This window comes from Peromyscus maniculatus, chromosome 9, assembly GCF_049852395.1.
Source record: "Peromyscus maniculatus bairdii isolate BWxNUB_F1_BW_parent chromosome 9, HU_Pman_BW_mat_3.1, whole genome shotgun sequence".
Classification (NCBI taxonomy): Eukaryota; Metazoa; Chordata; class Mammalia; order Rodentia; family Cricetidae; genus Peromyscus; species Peromyscus maniculatus.
This window is the reverse complement of record NC_134860.1, coordinates 5,718,178-5,735,576: the sequence shown is the minus strand read 5'-3', so window position 1 is coordinate 5,735,576 and position 17,399 is coordinate 5,718,178. Positions and strand designations below refer to the sequence as shown.

General features: G+C 43.4%; 1 protein-coding gene across 2 annotated transcripts in view; it reads right to left on the bottom strand.

The window, feature by feature from the left end:
• Window positions 1-256: 256 nt before the first annotated feature.
• Window positions 257-17,399, bottom strand: part of LOC121826487 (disks large homolog 5-like) — a 77,255-nt gene continuing 60,112 nt past the window's right edge. Inside the window, exons 1-7 of one of the 2 annotated variants that reach the window (XM_076544246.1) lie at window positions 10,507-10,685; window positions 7,746-7,908; window positions 6,374-6,502; window positions 5,531-5,714; window positions 1,649-1,764; window positions 599-695; window positions 257-437 (exon numbers count right to left, since the gene is read on the bottom strand). In XM_076544246.1, coding sequence (XP_076400361.1) covers window positions 608-695; window positions 1,649-1,764; window positions 5,531-5,714; window positions 6,374-6,483 — 498 coding nt within the window. In that variant the 5' untranslated portion in view covers window positions 6,484-6,502; window positions 7,746-7,908; window positions 10,507-10,685 and the 3' untranslated portion in view covers window positions 257-437; window positions 599-607. Of the gene's footprint in view, window positions 438-598; window positions 696-1,648; window positions 1,765-5,530; window positions 5,715-6,373; window positions 6,544-7,745; window positions 7,909-10,506 lie in introns of those variants that run through there. The other variant, XM_076544245.1, reaches the window with a different exon arrangement.

The following is a 17,399-nucleotide window of genomic DNA, read 5'->3' as shown; positions in this document are numbered from 1 at the left end:
ACAACAAGAACAAAAGTAAGAACAAATAAATAGCAAAAGCTCAAACCATAACAAAGAAAACCAAAAATCCCAAAGCAAACAAAACCCAACCAAAAACAAAAAAATTAAGGTCACAAGCATTCTTTTGGTGCACATTTTGCAGCAGAGACCTACAGTCTGTGGCTGGCCTTGGAAACATGGAAGGAAGGCAGACAGCGATTTAAAAAGCATTTTAAAAAATAGTATAGCCATGCCTCCTTTGGGTTTGCAGGTCAAGTTCTCACAGAGACTAAGAATGAGACCTTTCTAGAGCATTCGTTGTACCCGTTGGGAAGCTTTTGAGTTCACAGCTCTAAAGGAGTGTCTTCTGAGGAGGAGGCCTTGATCGGAGAGTATAGCAGGTCATAGGTTCAAGGCATCTGTGGTTTCTTTGGCCTCCTCAGTTCTCCCAAGATCTGCTATATGAGAAGGAAAGGCATTCAGACACAGAACGAGCCTGACTGGGCCACAGGCTAGAAAATAATCAAGACCTATTCACACTGGAAGCCAAGGTCAAGAGCCCCCAGTCTCCCACCAATGCCATGTTTGCTGAGGGTGGATGCATTGGTGGCTCACTTGCCTGTGAGACTTAGTGCTCCTGCTGCAGCAGCTCTGTCTGCAGGAGGCTCTCATCCTGGGCTGTGGCCTGTTCAAACTCATATTGGTGATGGTCTAACCTAGTGGAGGAAGGCAGTTAGGGAACAGGCCTGGTAGGGACCTGCTATGTCAGCTGTTCAGCCTGAACCAGCTCTAGTCAGCTGGACAGTCCAGCGTGACCTTTCATCTGAGGTCATTTCCTGCATTTCATAAGGGAGGAGGGTCAGAATGGACCTGGACCAGGATTTTATTCTCAGCTTTTAAAATCTACCAGAAGATGAACTGAGAACTACACTGTGCTGGGCATGATATAATCAGGACATTTCTCCAGTTGTCTAGATAAATTATTTTGAGAGGAAAAAAAAAACAAAGTAGCAATGTCTGAGTAAGAGTAGAGGGCATATCTACATGAATCTGATTAGATACAGGTAATGAGTGTGAGCCACCTGAGAAACTGAATGTAGACTCTCTAGGGGAGCCTACAAAAGAAAAGCAGTGAAGGATCTGATTATTGTTAAAGAACAGAAACTGGCCTCGGTTCAACTCCTCAAATCCTAAATCTTCTTATAATAGAAAAATCTTCTCACAGGAAACAGATTCACACTGCAGAGAGCCTGTAATCTGCAGGAGTGTGCTGCATGTAGATCTGCCCAAAGGCAGGAACTTCTCTCTAAAGGTGATGTTCTGGAAGGAAAATAAAGTGGCAGGAGCACACACTGTCCTCCACAACTAACCCTCCTCCTGCTAGGATGAGGACTGCCATAGGGAGATTTGTGTGGAGAAACAGGGGACACTGAGAAGATTCCAGAGAGCTCAGATGGGAGTAAGGGGTAGACACTCCCCAGAAACACTAAGGATCAAACATAGTGTTTCCTGGAGAGGTTCTTGTTGGCCAGGCCAATACAATATCCTGAGGCATTCTTTCTCTTGCTGTGGCTTGGAGCAATTCAGATGGTGGAAATCCCAAAAAGACAGAGATCCAGGGACAGGTGACACACATAGTTCTAACTTCTCTCCCAGCTTGGGCTCCTACCTCATCTCAGAGACACTGAAGTGATGTTGCAGCTTTTCTGCCAAGTCCTCTTGCTGGGTGACCAGCTCCTTCTGCTTCAGCAGGTCCTTCGGTCTTTCATCCAGGCTCTCTTGCTCCTGTTCATTAGGAGATTGTGTTCTCAGTGGAGGCTTGCTCATTCATATGCACACACATAATTTCATGAACACACACAAGTACATGTGTGCACACATACAAGCACACTATAATGCAGTAACATGTTTAGCTTCACAGTTAATACTAACATAAGGAGCAACCACCAGGGATACTAATGAAAACAAGGTAAACCTGTTGGAAGAGAGAAGCCAGTGAACATGGGAGAGAGGCAGTTCAGTCAGTGAAGAGCCTATTTGCAACCTAATGCAGAGACAGGTGGCCTCATGGGTCCTGGTCCGTTAACTAACCCAGCTTAGGAAGTTCCCCAGGCTGTGCAGTATAGGAATGTTCCCCAGCAAAGGACTACTGGATGGTCATGGACAACCGCACTGGTCTTATTCACTGTTTCCCAGTTCCCCCAACGTGAGCAACTTCCTTTAAAAAGGGCTCCCTGTGCTACAGGTTGCCTCACTTTGGACCAAAAGCAAAGAATCTCAGGAAACTAGAAAATCTCCATAACCAGCATCCAAAAGAAACAGTTCCTTCCTTTGAGGTGATTGTGCCATGGATGTTTTTGAGTAACAAATGGCTGACTAAGTCAGTGACAAATGATTTTATGTATTATTTTGTGCTGAACAATATTCCATGGAAGAGCCTAACCACATTGTACTTTTTCACTCTTTGAATGATGGGCATCATGAGGCTACACTCAGGAAAGCTGATAAATCCCTGAGATCCCCTAGCTTCTCTGTGGACACTGACTTCATGTTCTGGCATCACTGGGTCACCTGGGAATGCAGTTCAACTTTCTGAAGACTTGTGTGTAGCTTGTTACTGTGCTATACCATTTTACAGTACCAGCAATGTCTGAGGGTCCTCATTTCTCCAAACCCTCCATGAGGCTGATTTTAACTCAGAATGAACAACTTTGGAGAAAAGCAGTTACTGAGTGCTGCAGACACAGCATGTGGCGTCTCCAATACCCTCAGGAATCTAAGTGGGGTACACTGAGACAGCCCCATTCTCATACCACATCCTGGCTAGGGAAGTTCCGCTGGACTGAGATGCAGCTGGAAGCACACTGCAAGTCAGAATCTCTCAACGACTAATATCCAGCCTAAGTTCCAAGGCCAAGGTTAACTGAGCCAAAGTTAGGGAAAGGGGAAAAGCAAGTGGTAGCAGACAATGTGGATGAGGACAAAACAGGATACAGAGAAGACACAGCAAGCCACCTGACCATTGAGTGTGCAGTCACCATTCACCCAGAGCAGAGAAGAGACACAAACCCTCACCCAGCCTATCCTGCCTCTCAGATACCTTGATTTGCCACAGTGGTCTCCTCCTAACTTCCATGTACTACATTCCTTTGGTTTGCTCCAAGGATTTCTTTTCAGATATATATTTTTGTCTCTACAAATACCTGAAAATCGCTGAGTTATAGTAGCTTTTGTGTCCCTTTGTTCTAGTGAGCTAGGAGGACATGGAGAAAGATGGGCAGCAGCATACAATATTTGATTGATGCCAAGTGAGGGGGCACAGTACTTTTTCACCAAAGTTGGTTCCATCATCATTAAAAATGTGTAAATGAACATACAAATATAGATAAACACACACACACACACACACACACACACACGAAGTTACAAATCCACACATACAAACACACTTGCACATATAAGCAACTGAACTTGCAAACAAACTCAAATACTTACCTCTATACATACAGGGAACATGGGCACATACACACATACACACTCACCAAACATGGTCACATACACACACCCAAAGGAGCACCTCTGTGCAAGCAATAGACAGTATTCACACACAAACACACATATAGAAGTTCACAAACACATAGAGAGATGCACAGAAAATCACAACACACAATATACAACAACCCAACACACACACTCACACACACACACACACACACACACACACACACACACACACACACACACTTCCTGAACCTAAAAGGGTCAGTGAGAGAGGACTGTTGCCTTGCAGCACCTTTTCTGATGCATATAGAGGTAACGGGTCCTCTATGCTGTCTACAAGGCTCTTAGACTCAGCAAGGCACTGCTACCCCGGCCTGCACTTAACTTTTCCTTGAATAAATTTTATCCATCACAAAACCCCCTGACTCCACATTTTCCAAGTTCACCCATCATAGTCTCTTCACTCAACATATCCTGGCTCCTCCACAGATAACCTTGATAACCCAAGAAAAAGGAAGTGATACATGGTCAACACCAGGAAGTTTTCAACAGAAGACAGTGCATATGATATGAATGCAGCCCAATGTCAGTCAGAAGGAGGCCAATGACATCACCTGCAGTGCTTTTCAGGAACCCAGCACTCTGCACAACTATGAGAGGGAATCTGTTCTGAGACACAGCCATGAACATGATATAGTCAGCAACACAATGTCAGCAAGGAGATGCACTGTGGGAATCTCGGTTGAGAAACCAGAGACAAACCAGACATTTCCTGTGGTCTTAGCTCTGTGCAGTGAAAGCAAAGAAGCCTGCTATTTATTGTTAAAAAAAAAGCTGTAGTGCTTGATTTTGTTATATATTAAAAAACACATTGGTATCAAAACAATAAAAGTAAATAAACAAAAGAGAAAGCAAATATATCTTTCCTCTCTGTGTATATTTAACTTGTAACATTGGATAAGACAAAACAAGAGAGAAGTTCTACCTTGGAGGACAGGAGATCTAAAGAGAGCTGGGAGCCAGATTAGCCCAAACAGAAAATTTCAGGTTCAATGAAAACCTGGGCTCTAAGGGCATAAGGGAATGAGCAACAGATGACAACATGGGATTTCATTATGTAGCCTCTGAACCTACAAAGTGATTTACACATTTACACAGGCCTGTATAGATAACACACAGACCACAGAAATAGGAAGTGAGCAGAAAACAATGGCGAGGACATCATGCTGTAAGAACAGTTGAATTTAAAGTATGCACATCAGGTGTTTCAACTGAGACCCACGACACTGCTATCCATCCTTTGGAGATTAAAAATTCCTAGGAGAGCTCACAAGTTCTTCATGCTATGTTGAGTTGATAGGAGAAAATGTTTTCTTGAAGCTTCAAATCTGTCATCCCAACCCTCAGCCTGTCAAAGGCCTTCCACATCTATGGTCAACCAGTCAGTTCCAGACTGGAAGCTCCAGGATGGGAGAACTGTCCAGCACCATGCCTAGAAAAAGGGCTGAAAAGGGGGTACTCAGGCATCTGTCACTATGAACCAAGAGCTTGGCAAAAGGAAGAGAACACATTGGGATGCAGGAATTAAGGAGAAGACCACATGCCACACAAAACATTGACAATGAGAACCACTCACTTGGCACTGGCAATGAGCTCTAGTCCTTGCAGGCTGCTTCCTATCTGTGATCTCACATGACCCCTGCAAAGCAAATGAGCCACAGGCCACTGATATCATCAATGAAAGCTTTGTGCTGTTCCCTAAGGAGCTCCCTGCATAGCAAACCTCTAATCATAATGACATGTAGGTGGATGATATGTGACTGACCCAGCTCTCTCAATGTACTGCAGCTTCTAGCAGAGCAGGAGGTTCGCTTGCCAATTATCCAGATTCTTGCAAAAGGCTAACTCTCTAGAAAGACTCGGGAATGATCACAGAAATCAACAGTTGGATGGTATGTAGGTGGGGGTCTGGATGAGTGTGGATGGTATATGAGTGTCTCTATGTTTATGGTTGGACAGGTGGGCACCTGCCCCTGTTGCCTCAGCCTACCTGCTGCTGCTCAGCAGAAGGGTCACAGATGACCTCATGAGCCTCCTTCAAGAGCCTCTTCAGCTCCTCACAGGACTCTTGGATTTCAGTCTGCTCCTCCCACAGCAGTCTGTTCTTCAGTCTTAAAACATGTATATTTTCCTTCAGCTCAGTCCAATCTCGGAGGACCTGGCCGTGGAGGTAACTGAACAAACACCAAAACATGGTGAGACCCAGCCAGCCTCCTTTGCCATTCCTACCCCCAAAAACCACCCGTGCTGAAAAGTCCCAGATCCCCAGGAAGCCCAAGAATGGAGTTCTCAGTAGCCAAGCAGCATCAATCAGATGCAAGTCAAATCCAGAGAGTAACAAAATTGCAAAAAGATTCAAAATACTTCTGAAATTCCTGATGCCAAAAGGGATCCTGTGCCTCTGAGAACAGGGTACAGCCCACACCTGTGCTTAACTGTTCATGACATTGGGAAAGCATCAGCAGGTTAAGGGCAAACACTGTCAGAAGGATAGTAAAAGCCCCAACCAGAATCAATTCTGTCAATGGCTACCATAGAAACAAGCTCTGGGAAGCCCTGGTCAGAGCCACAGAAGTACTAGGATACCTGACACTCCCTTCATTGTTCAAACCATTTGTTTTTTATCAAGGGCCTGCTGAAGCTGGCAGGACATTGCTTGGAGGGGAACAGTGTCTTTTCACACTTAGCAAAACTGAGTCCAAGAGGCACGAGGCCAAGGACCACATGTCAGGCTGCTTGCTAAGAGGCAGACAGGCAAGAACAAGAGCTCTCACTTTTAGTCAAAGAGAAAGATGGCAGAATCAGTCTCTCCCAAGTTAAATCAGGCACATACCTGTAGGATACATTCTCTTCAATCAGCTGTTTGATCTTCTTCACACCGTCACATATTTCCACTGGCATTTTCTGTAAGTCCAGCATCACCTGCTTATGCTCCTTTTTCATGATTTCAAAAGAATTCAGCCTGTGGTAGGGCATGGCCCCAGGAGAAAAGGACCCCATGAACACAGGCCACAAGGATCATATGGAATCAGGCTATGCTCTGGAATCCTCAGTGCCATGGAAGACACACCTGGCACTTATACAATAGGTCCTCCTGGTGCTTATTAAACTTCCTATCATGTTTCCAGGCCAAAAGAAGAAGGAGTTATCCACGACTACATGAGTACCCTCAGTGGACTTGGAGCTATGGATGATCTCTCTAAGGAGACCCCAGGAGTCTGTGCCACATACTGGTGCCACCGGAAACCTATGGTGATATTTTCCTGTCTTTACAACAGGGACTCTCATGCCTAGCTGCCTATGTACTACACAGAGGACCAGAGCATGCATTGAGCATTTCAAGGGAGGAGTCCCAACTTCAGGAAGGCATTATACACTTCACAAGGGATTCCAATGTTCCACCAAAGTAAGAAGAGTGGCCAAGACGTGAGGTTCTCAAAGTGAAGCTCCCTGGTGTCATCATTGGCATCCCCTGGAAGATGTGAAAATGGCAAATCCTTGGGCCCTGCCACAGACTCTAAACTCCCAGGAGTAACACACACACACACACACACACACACACACACACACACACACACACAAACACACACACCACATAAAAATAATAATTCTCATGAAATACAGAGAATTTGCACTGTCTCAGAGTATAAGGAGGAGCCAAGCATAGCTTTAGGCCTTTACTTCCCACATGCACAAACATTCCACTTATAGTCAGGATGCCCATGAAATGCAAAGAGTTGGAACAGCCTCAGAGTATAAGGAGGAGGACAAAAGAGAAGCAATGATAAGCACCAGGCCTTCCAGACACAAACTGATATGGATGAATGGGACCAGGCCCCTCCAAGATTTTTCAGCACACAATCATCTGCTGATCAAGTACAAAGACTCATCACAAACTCACAGGACCTAGCATCTCCCACAAGCCAACACCTGCCAAGGCCTCTTGAAATGCATGTTGAGAGCTCACACACTACTGTCCCTATCCCAAAACTGTGATACAGGCCATAGGCTCTGCTTTTCATTTGAATGAATAAGAATAGCCTGTGTCCCAATCTCATACCTACCAAGGTTCCAAATTCTGTGCACCCAGGAAAATTTGTTCAGCACTAGGACACCCCGGAGCTTCAGCCTCCTGTTCCTCAGGAAAGCTTAGGTAGACACTGTGGGGTCAAGATGGTCAGCAGAGAACTGCACATAATGACTACCTGTTCTGCAAATCCTTGTTTATATAACTGCCCAGGATTCCATGCAGTTCAATGTGCTCCTATGTTGTACTCTGTAGCTGAAGGGTTAGTTTCTCCAACTTTGTCATCTGCTTCTCCTGGTCTATGGAGGTGGAGGCTTGGGTTGGTGTCTTCCTGGTAGTCCCTGCAGGAAGACAAAGCAAAGTGAACTTGTATACTTGACTATACATAGGGCCATGGATATGCTAGTTCCAAGAGGAAGTCCGAGGAAGAGGAAATGTTAGGTACCCACTGAGGGTGCCAAAGAGTAGGCCAGCTATCCTCAAATAGGTACCAATGAGCTAAGGATCTGTCCTTGACCATCATGGATAGGCATGTGCCTTTCTCTCTAATGCAGTTCCCTGGACCTGGAAGATATAAGATAGCCCAGCCATATAGATTTGGAGGACAGTGTCAGCTCATATATGATGTGGTGTAGGTAAGTCCTATTGTCCCTAGAGCTAAGCAGTACCAAGTCCTCATCCCATGTATCCAGGACCAAAGTATCTGAATGACTGAAAGTTTTGTGCTTGGCCAGGGCAGTTTCCCTCCCTTCTTCTTGGCATCAGATTCCCATGGAAACTGATGGAATCCACTAGGATGAAGTGCAGCAACACCCTACCCAGAGAAGGACACCTAATTAGTCACCACTTTGTTCCTGCTGGCCCTTCCTTTCCACTCAGAATTAGATTAAGGATGTCACAGAAAAGCTGCTGCAGGCTTGAAAATCCATGGCTCTTCCAATCTAACTATCAGAAATCGTTTAATCTGGGTCTGCTCTTCGGGAACCCAGGGAAGCAGGATAAGTCCATTGCTTCCCAGAAATTCACAGATGCTAAGCCCCACTCCTGGAAGGCCCAGCTCAAGCTCCACCTCCTCCAGAAAGTTCCCAAGCCCTGCTCAGGACTCATAGTGCCCTCCCAGAACCATTTACTACTCCATGTTTTACACTGAGACTGAAGCCCAGCTTCCTTCTGCCACTCTCTGGTCTTCCCATGTTCTCTATTCTCCCTCCCAAGCAGCCTTCTCTGTCTTGCTGACATGTCTATGGGCAGTGGAAGAATACCCCACAGTCACCTGGTGTTCCCACAACAATGGTGACATCAAGAGAATGCCAAGGACTCCCCAGAATTCAATAGGTAGTCATGAGAAGGAACTATTGGGTTCACCAGCAGTAGCCCTTACCTACCTACAAACTACATCATCTGCAATTCACTGGAAGCCATACTGCCCTTCACAGGAGACTTCAAAAAACCCAAGGGATGACCTTTATCACCTCCTCATTACAAACACAGGGATCTCTCTCTGTTTCATTAGAATATATTCATTAGTTTATGTACAGGAAGTTGAAGACTCTCTTCAAAACATATCCCAGGAAATGGCTCATCCAACTCATGAAACCTCTTGTCAATAACATAAGAAATAAAGTTTTCTAGGTAATTAAGTAAGGATGGTAGGAAGGAAAATTCAGTCCCCTGAGGCCAACAAGCACATTGTGGAGGATCCACAAAGCTGTTAGTATGGTGGGAGGTACTCAGTGTCTTGTCAGAACAAAGATAAGTCCTGTAGTTGATGAAAATTACTCTTGAACTTCAGCAAAATTCATTCCATCCATCATAAGATACCAATAGTGTGGTAAACTAATGACATTTCATTGTGGAGATACTAAGAACCAGAATTCCCTGTGGGAACACTCAACACAAGAGCAAAGGATGTGCCATTCCTACATTTGAGTTTAAAGAAAGATGAACGGCTAGTGAGAGGCCCCACAGATATGCAAAGGCATTTTCAGAAAATGAGTGATGTGAGGCAAACTATGTCTTTTCAGATGTTATTTCACATGGAGAAATCATGCTAGACAATGTGAGCTATCTCAGTAATACCCAATTCTAGAAGTCAAAGCACAGCACCTGCCCTACACACTTCCTCTTATCAGTTAATCCTTACGCACTGAAGAATGCACAGAAAGTGACTGACAGAAGAAACTTTTCCGAGACAGGTTCTGAAAACTCAGACTTGAGTCTCCTCTGTGGGTATCAGTTTCCCATCTCTCTATCGGGAGGTGGCTGGATCAGAAATCAGCTGGTTTCCTCTGTCTCCCTGCACAAGAGGACCCAGTGGACAACCTCTTAAGTCTTACAGCGGTACAGGATGCTCTTTCGCTGCAGAGCCCTCAGCCATGTACTTTCAGAAGCCTGGAGGTAATTGCTACTGTTATAATCACTTTGGTAGTATAGGGATGCCCAAGTCCCTTGCTCTGTGCTTCAGAGTTCATGTTAATGGAAAAGCCATGCAGTGGCAAAACATAGTCAACAGATTCACAAAGTCATCCTCACTAACAGTCCAGGACACCCAGGGCTGGCAGGAAAAGGACAGTCTCAGTCCAGGTCCACTGAATCTAACAGCTCTTAGGCTGAACTGGAGACCTGTGTGCCATCAACAGCTGGAAATTCAGAAACCTCAGAGGTCATTGGAAGACAGAAGCACTTGGGGGATCCTGCCATACAAGTGGTTGTGATGTCAAGTAAGAGAACCTCAGGGTTTTCCAGGGTACTCTCCTTTCCCTATTATCACTGGCACATAACTAAAGGACTCCCGTGGCTGGGAAACACAGTCATGGTACAGAAATCTCATTAATTCCTCTGTGCCCCTTTCCAAGAAGGTCCCAGTTCTTGAGCCCTTGCTCTGGAAAGCTGAGTCCAAACACATCCAGAAAGCTCCCAAGCCCCTTCCCAAAACTCACTGCCTCTTCCCCAGGACCATTTTCTCCATGTTTTCCAGGGAGACCCAGGGCCAGCTTCCTTCTGCCTCACTCTGGTCTCTCCATGCTGTCCATTCCCTCTGCCAAACAGACCTCTGAGTCTGGAAAGCATGTCTAGGGGCCAAGCTTGTGGTCACTGAACAAATGATCTCAAGGCAGTCAGTGTTGCTACAACACTAGTGACATCACTGGGATTCCAAGAGCTGTCCAGGATACAACAGAATGTCCAGCAAAGGGTCTGCTGATGTCATGGGGCACAGCCTTTGCCTCCTTGCTAATTAGTTCTCCATGAACTGACCAGAAGCTGTTGTTTTCTTTCCCGGAGTCTCTCATGTGACTCAGCACCTCCTCCTTGCAAACCTAGAGATTTCTCTCTGCTTCATAAGAATTTTTCCAGTAATTCACCCATGTGGAACTGAAGTCTCACTTTACAAACCCTGCCTAAAATTGGCACTTAACCTCCTCATATCCATACCCAATAATATCAAAAATAAATCATGCCAAGGAATTTAGTCATGATCATTGAGGAGGAGGGTTGTATTCTCTGAAGTGATTAAGCACCTGAGAAAGGCTATGGTTAAGGGAAGGTGACTATTGGGAATTTGTAAGTGAGCTGACACTGTTATGAGACCCTAGCTGCTCTAGAATGTCCTTTCTACATACCTGGTGTCTTAGCCAGCATTTTCCAAAAGTAATACAATGATTCTTTATGGAAATGATATTTGTTAGAATGGCTTGCAGGCAGTGCTCTATCTTATCCAATAATATCTGGCTGTGAATGGAAAGGCCAAGAATCCAGGAGATGAACACTCCACAACACTGGATGTCTCGGCTGGTCTGCAGTATATGCTGGAATCTTAAAGAAGCAGGCTTTAATGCCAGTCAAGGAATGGATGTGCTAACAAGGCCAGTCAAGGAATGGTTGTGCTAACAAGGCAAGAGCAAGCAGAGAAAGAGTAAGAGCTTCATTCTTCCAAGTCCTTCCAACAAAATGAATTGCCCAAATTACTTCTGGATTAAAGATCTGAATTAAAGGTGTGTGTAGCAGGAATCTTCAAAGTTCTTATTCTTAAAATCAAACCTGGAGCCAGGTATTGGGGTGAACACTAGAAGATCAGAGAAGCAGAACAAGCCACAGCTACCTCACCTTGCCAGTTCCTCAGCTGATCCTGTTTCCTTCAGACTGGAAGCCTCTGTGTCCTCATCCAAATGGATTTCAGCTGAACTGCTGCTCAAAATCCTAAAACTTAACCAGCCAAATGCTTCTATTTCCTGGTTTTCACGTCTTATATACCTTTCTGCTTTCTGCCATCACCCCCTGGGATTAAAGGCTCATTTTCTTGGATTAAAGGCATGAGTCACCATGCTTGACTTTATCCTTGAGCACACAGAGATCCAGACGGATTTCTGCTTCTGGAATGCTAGAATAAAAGGTGTGTGCTAACACTGCCTATCCTCTATGTTTAATATTGTGGCTGTTCCATTCTCTGACCCTTGACAAGTTTATTAGCATGCACAATATTTTGGGGAACACAATGCTAGCACATTTCCCTTTTTTTGTCTAAAATTTAAAAAAGCTTATAATTAATACAAGAAAAATTATATCCAATAAGTATATACAATATACACAGTCAAGATTACATTAACAATGTCTAGTCCATTAACATTTGACAAAAAATTCCATTAATTTATTAACAATGTCCAGTCCAGTAACATTTGATAAACTCAGACAAAAAATTCATTACTTATCCTATTTAAAACAAGTACCTTTTTAAAATTAGATTCCATAATCTCAATTTTTATCTTATCATATCTATATTCTCTCTCTTTTTCTTTTCATAATAGATTCATTAATCTAACTTTTGTCATTTTTATATCTTCCCCTTTTTTGTTTTAGTATAGATTCAATGATCTACCCATTTATCTTATTATTTATTTATCTTTTTTCTCAGAGTATATTCCATAATCTACCTCATATATCTATTCTCTTTTTTTATTTCTTTCTTTTTTCAAACAAAAACTCTGAATCTAATCTCCTTGTTCAGCTTTTTTCTTAACCATAAACAATTAACAACTTGTACCCAACCATTGTAAACAATGACAATATCCAAAACTCATTAAATGACCAAAAACCTCCCATCCCACCTCTTGAGAATGTGGGCATCGTTTTCTTAAAATTACTTCCTGCTTTCTGGGGATGAAGACATCTTTAGGGGATCCTGAAAAGATAATTTTTGGGTTAATTGTCAAGTCCTGTATCATTTGTCCAGTTGCTGCATATTGAGAAAGTACAGGGCTTGTTTTAAGCCCTTGTTCCAGTAGTCTGTCAGGCTGGATCATCTCAGCTAGCCATCTCAAAATTGTTCTGAGTAGTCTGTAGTCCAAAGTCCATATTTTGGTGGTGTTAATCAGCTTAATGGCTTTACAATTTACAGTCCATGTGGAATCATCTTTGTGGGGTCCCGTCATCCTTTTGAAGATTTCAAATTTGCTCCTCCAGAACACATCTTGCTCACTCCATGCATTCTCAGAAAGGAAAAAACCCTGTTTAAATTGGAAGACCCAGGTCATGTTTCCCTGCAGACATTTTTTTGTGTGCCTCCTCTGTGGTTTGGAGCAATCACAGTCTCATAAATGTCTGTCTCTCGGAACCATGAACTTTCTTCCCTAGAGGAGAAAAATCTTCACAGCAATTTCTCCCCAACATTTGTCTTGCCAAACTTTTCCAAACTGACCTTTGTCGATGCTTTCTTGTAACACGATGGTTCAGGCAATTCTCTCCGAACAAGCAGTAGTAAACCCTTTGTCCCAGGTAGTAGCATCACCAACACGAAGAGATATAGCAACTTGGAGCAGAAGCAGCTGCCTCCATGGTCCCACTGCCACTGTTTGTGTCTGGGCCCGGGCCTTAGCTTCTCCTTAGCAAACCTCCTAGGCCGGCCCCAAACTCGGGATCCTCCTGCCTCTGCCTCCTTCTGTAAATCCAACCAGTGTGCCACCACAACTGGCAATGTGTAGCTTGGGCCTGACCTGGGGCTCACATGGCCACAGGTAAGTAGCTTTTTTGTGAATTTCTACCCACGAATGTTGGGTGCCAGATGTAGCAGGAATCTTCAAAGTTCTTATTAATAAAATCAAACCTGGAGCTAGGTATTGGGGTGAGTGCAGGGAGACAGAGAAGCAGACCAAGCCACAGCCTCCGGTGTGACCTCATCCCTCAAAGATCCAAATATAATTAGATATTCATACTTCAAAATAAGCACACATCTCCCACAGGTGTGCCCTCTATTCTTTGTTGTTTCTTAATCCAGAAACAGTCACATTGACAACCAAAAATAGCCATCACAGTCTTATTCCCCTCTTCACTAATATTCATGAGAATAAGGCTCACTTCGAGTGTAAAAGGAAGGAGTGACAATAATCATGATGACTTTTAGTGGCCTTTTTTCGGTCATGGATTGCTATAATAGAATGAAATACCAGTCTTTGCTTTTGTGGGTAGGAGGGTATTAGCTAGAAACCCAAAACAATCTGGTCTCTCTCTATAATTGTAGATTTGAAATTGAAATAATTATGTTATGGCTGGTAGTAACTGTGGTGGAAAAGGGTCCAAGAGATAGAAAATGGGTTCTCTTTAAAGAAAGGAGAAGAAAGGAAACAGACTGTACCTGTCAAAAAGAGTGTGGTATCAGGAAGAGCCACTTGAATTTGGAATTGAGCTCCTCCAGAACACATCTTGCTCATTCCATGCATTCTCAGAAAGGAAAAACGCCTGTTTAAATTGGAAGACCAAGGAAAGCCTTCTATGGGGTCTTCATTGTAAACAGCAGCTAGAAGCCTCCTGTTGCTTTAACAGCAAAAATGGTTTATTAAGATTTGAAGTTTCCCAAACAGATCAAGCTAATCAACTGTCTCACTTATCTAGAGGGCCTGATCCAGCTGGGGGCATCTCAGCTATTGGTTCATAGTTCATGTGTTTCCATTCGTTTACCTATTTTGTCCCCGTGCTTTTTCCAATCTTGGTCTCAACAATTTTCGCCTATACAAACCCTCCTCTTTCCACCAATTGAACTCCTGGAGCTCCACTTGTGGCCTGGCCGTGGATCTCTGCATTCGGTTCCCTCAGTCATTGGATGAGGTTTCCAGCACAACAATTAGGGTGTTTGGCCATCCTATCACCAGAGTAGGTCAGTTCTGCCTTTCTCTCGACCATTGCCAATAGTCTATTGTGGAGGTATCTTTGAGGATTTTACCAGGACCTGGCCTCAGTGCATGAGCTGGCTGTTTGGAACCTGGGGCTTATACAGGGACACTTGGCTCACTCAGCCTGGGAGGAGGGGACTGGACCTGCCTGGACTGAATCTACCAGGTTGAACTCAATCCCCAGGGGAGTCTTTGCCCTGGAGGAGATGGGAATGGAGGGTGGGCTGGGGAGAAGGTGGGAGTGGGGAGAACAAGGGAATCTGTGGCTGATATGTAAAATTAAATTAAATTATAAAATAAAATTTTAAAAAAGATTTGAAGTTTCAGGGTTGGGGATTTAGCTCAGTGGTGGATTTAGTTCAGTGGTAGAGCACTTGGCTAACAAGTGCAAGGCCGTGGGTTTGGTCCTCAGCTCTGAAAAAGAAAGACAAAAAAAGACTTGAAGTTTCTCTGATGGTCAAAGAGGCATGATTGGAGACAGCAGCAATAGCAAACAAATCATACTCCAGAGTAAATAATGTTACAGAGCTCACCACTGACATTAGCTTGATGAGTGTGGGCACTGCAGTGTGTGTCACCAAGAATAATGACAATAGACAATGTGCCTGGTGCTGCTTTAGAAGCTTTCAACATCCATGGCTCTTGAAATGGGATACAGCCTTCCCCAAATATCAAGCAGAATGGACTCCTCCATTTCTCGAGAACCTAAGCTCTGACAAGCAGTTGATGATTCAGGCTTGTATTTAGGACCTAGCTTCTGTAGTAAAGGGTAGGGTATCTGATAAGAACTCCTCCACCAAAACACTGGAAGGATGGCCAAAGGTGCTGTCAGTCAACAGCCCCTCCCCATGTCCATCTGAAGCCTCCAGAAGAGGCTTCAATAGTCAAATTTACCAACTTTTGTTTTCTGGCTTGGGTTTATTGTCACTCATTATTTTACTGATTATTTCATTCTGACATAAATCCTTTAAAATTATTCTTCCTACAGATGAAATTTCACTATTGATATATAATCCTACTCATGGAGGGTCACTTTTCTTTGCAGTAAACTGAGGTTTATATTTTCTCCTTCTGGCTTACTGTGATGGCTAATCTTGGCTGTCTACTTGACACATAGTTGAGGATTTGACTCCATCACACTGGCTTGCAGGCAGGCTTCTTTGGCATTTTCTTGTTGTTAACCAATAGGGGATGGTTCAGCCCTCTGTATGTACTGCCATTCCTAGGCAGGTGACCCTGGGCCTCAGAAGAAAGCTAGCCAAGCAGAGCAGTAAACAGCATTCTCTGTGGTTTCAAGCCCCTCCCTTGGGATCTTGCCTTGGCTTCCCTTGATGAGGATCTGCAAACTGTGAGGTGAATAAATTCTTCACTTTCCCAGATTGGCTCTTTGGACTTTTATCACAACAATAGAAAGCTAACTAGAACACTTGCCTTATTCTCAGGGCATGCTGTCATAGCCATCCTTCTCCTTCCAGACTGTAGCCCCTTTTTTCAACAATTACAAACTTCTGGACCCTGCAATCTGTTGCAGTATTTACTCTAACAATCACACCCACTACTGACACATCTCAAAGTATTTTTTATTTTTATCTCATATGTCATGGTTCTCTCTAATATGACATGCTTCCCTACTTTACTCTTTTACAATTTTCTCTGGATGTTCCTGCCTGTTCCACCTAAAAATTATCCTTTGCTCAATAATAGAACATTTATGGCCACCTTATTAAGTTCCACAGAAATGGGTGATATACTGTATTCACATTTTCTAATTCAATATCTATTGCATTAGTATTATTAATTTAGCAAAACTGATCGTATTTATTACCTACTTATCCCCAAAACCTTTAAAACCTCCATTCATTTAAGTCTTTAGGTTCTTTCAGAACATCAGCGATGAAGGTCTTGCATGTATTTAGGATTGCTCTTGGGTACCTCATAGCACTTTTTATTAACAGCATGCTTTTAAAGTGTGCTTATATAAAATGTCTTGTTTTCATAGTGTCCCATAAGTTTGGGTATGTTGTATCTTCATTTTCTTGATCTCTAGGAAGTCTTTAATTTCTTTATTTCTTCCTTAACCCATTGATGATTCCATTGAGCATTATTTATTTTCCGTGAAATTGTAGGTTTTCTGTAGTTTTTGTTGTTGTTGAAATCTAACTTTAAACCGTAGTGGTCTGATAGAACAAGGAGGCTATTCCAATTGTTTTGTATCTGTTGAGATTTGCTTTGTGGCAAAGTATGTGGTCAATTTTAGAGAAGGATCCATGGGGTGCTGCGAAGAAGGTATATTCTTTTTTGTTAGGATGGAATGTTCTGTAGATATCGATTAAATCCATTTCAGTCATGACATCAGTTAAGTCCTTTATTTCTCTGTTAAATTTTGATTTGGGAGATCTGCCCAGTGGTGAAATTGGGGTGTGGAGGTCTCCCACTATTAATGTGTGGGGTTTTATATGTGGTTTAAGCTTTAGTAATGTTTCTTTTACATATGTGGGTGCCCTTGTAATTGGGGAGTAAATGTTCAGAATTGAAACTTGATCTTGGTAGATCTTTCCTGTGATGAGGATGTAAAGCCCTTCTTGATCTCTTTTGATTGATTTTAATTTGAAGTCTATTTTGCTGGATATCAGGATGGTTACACCTGCTTGTTTCTTAAGACCGTTTGACTG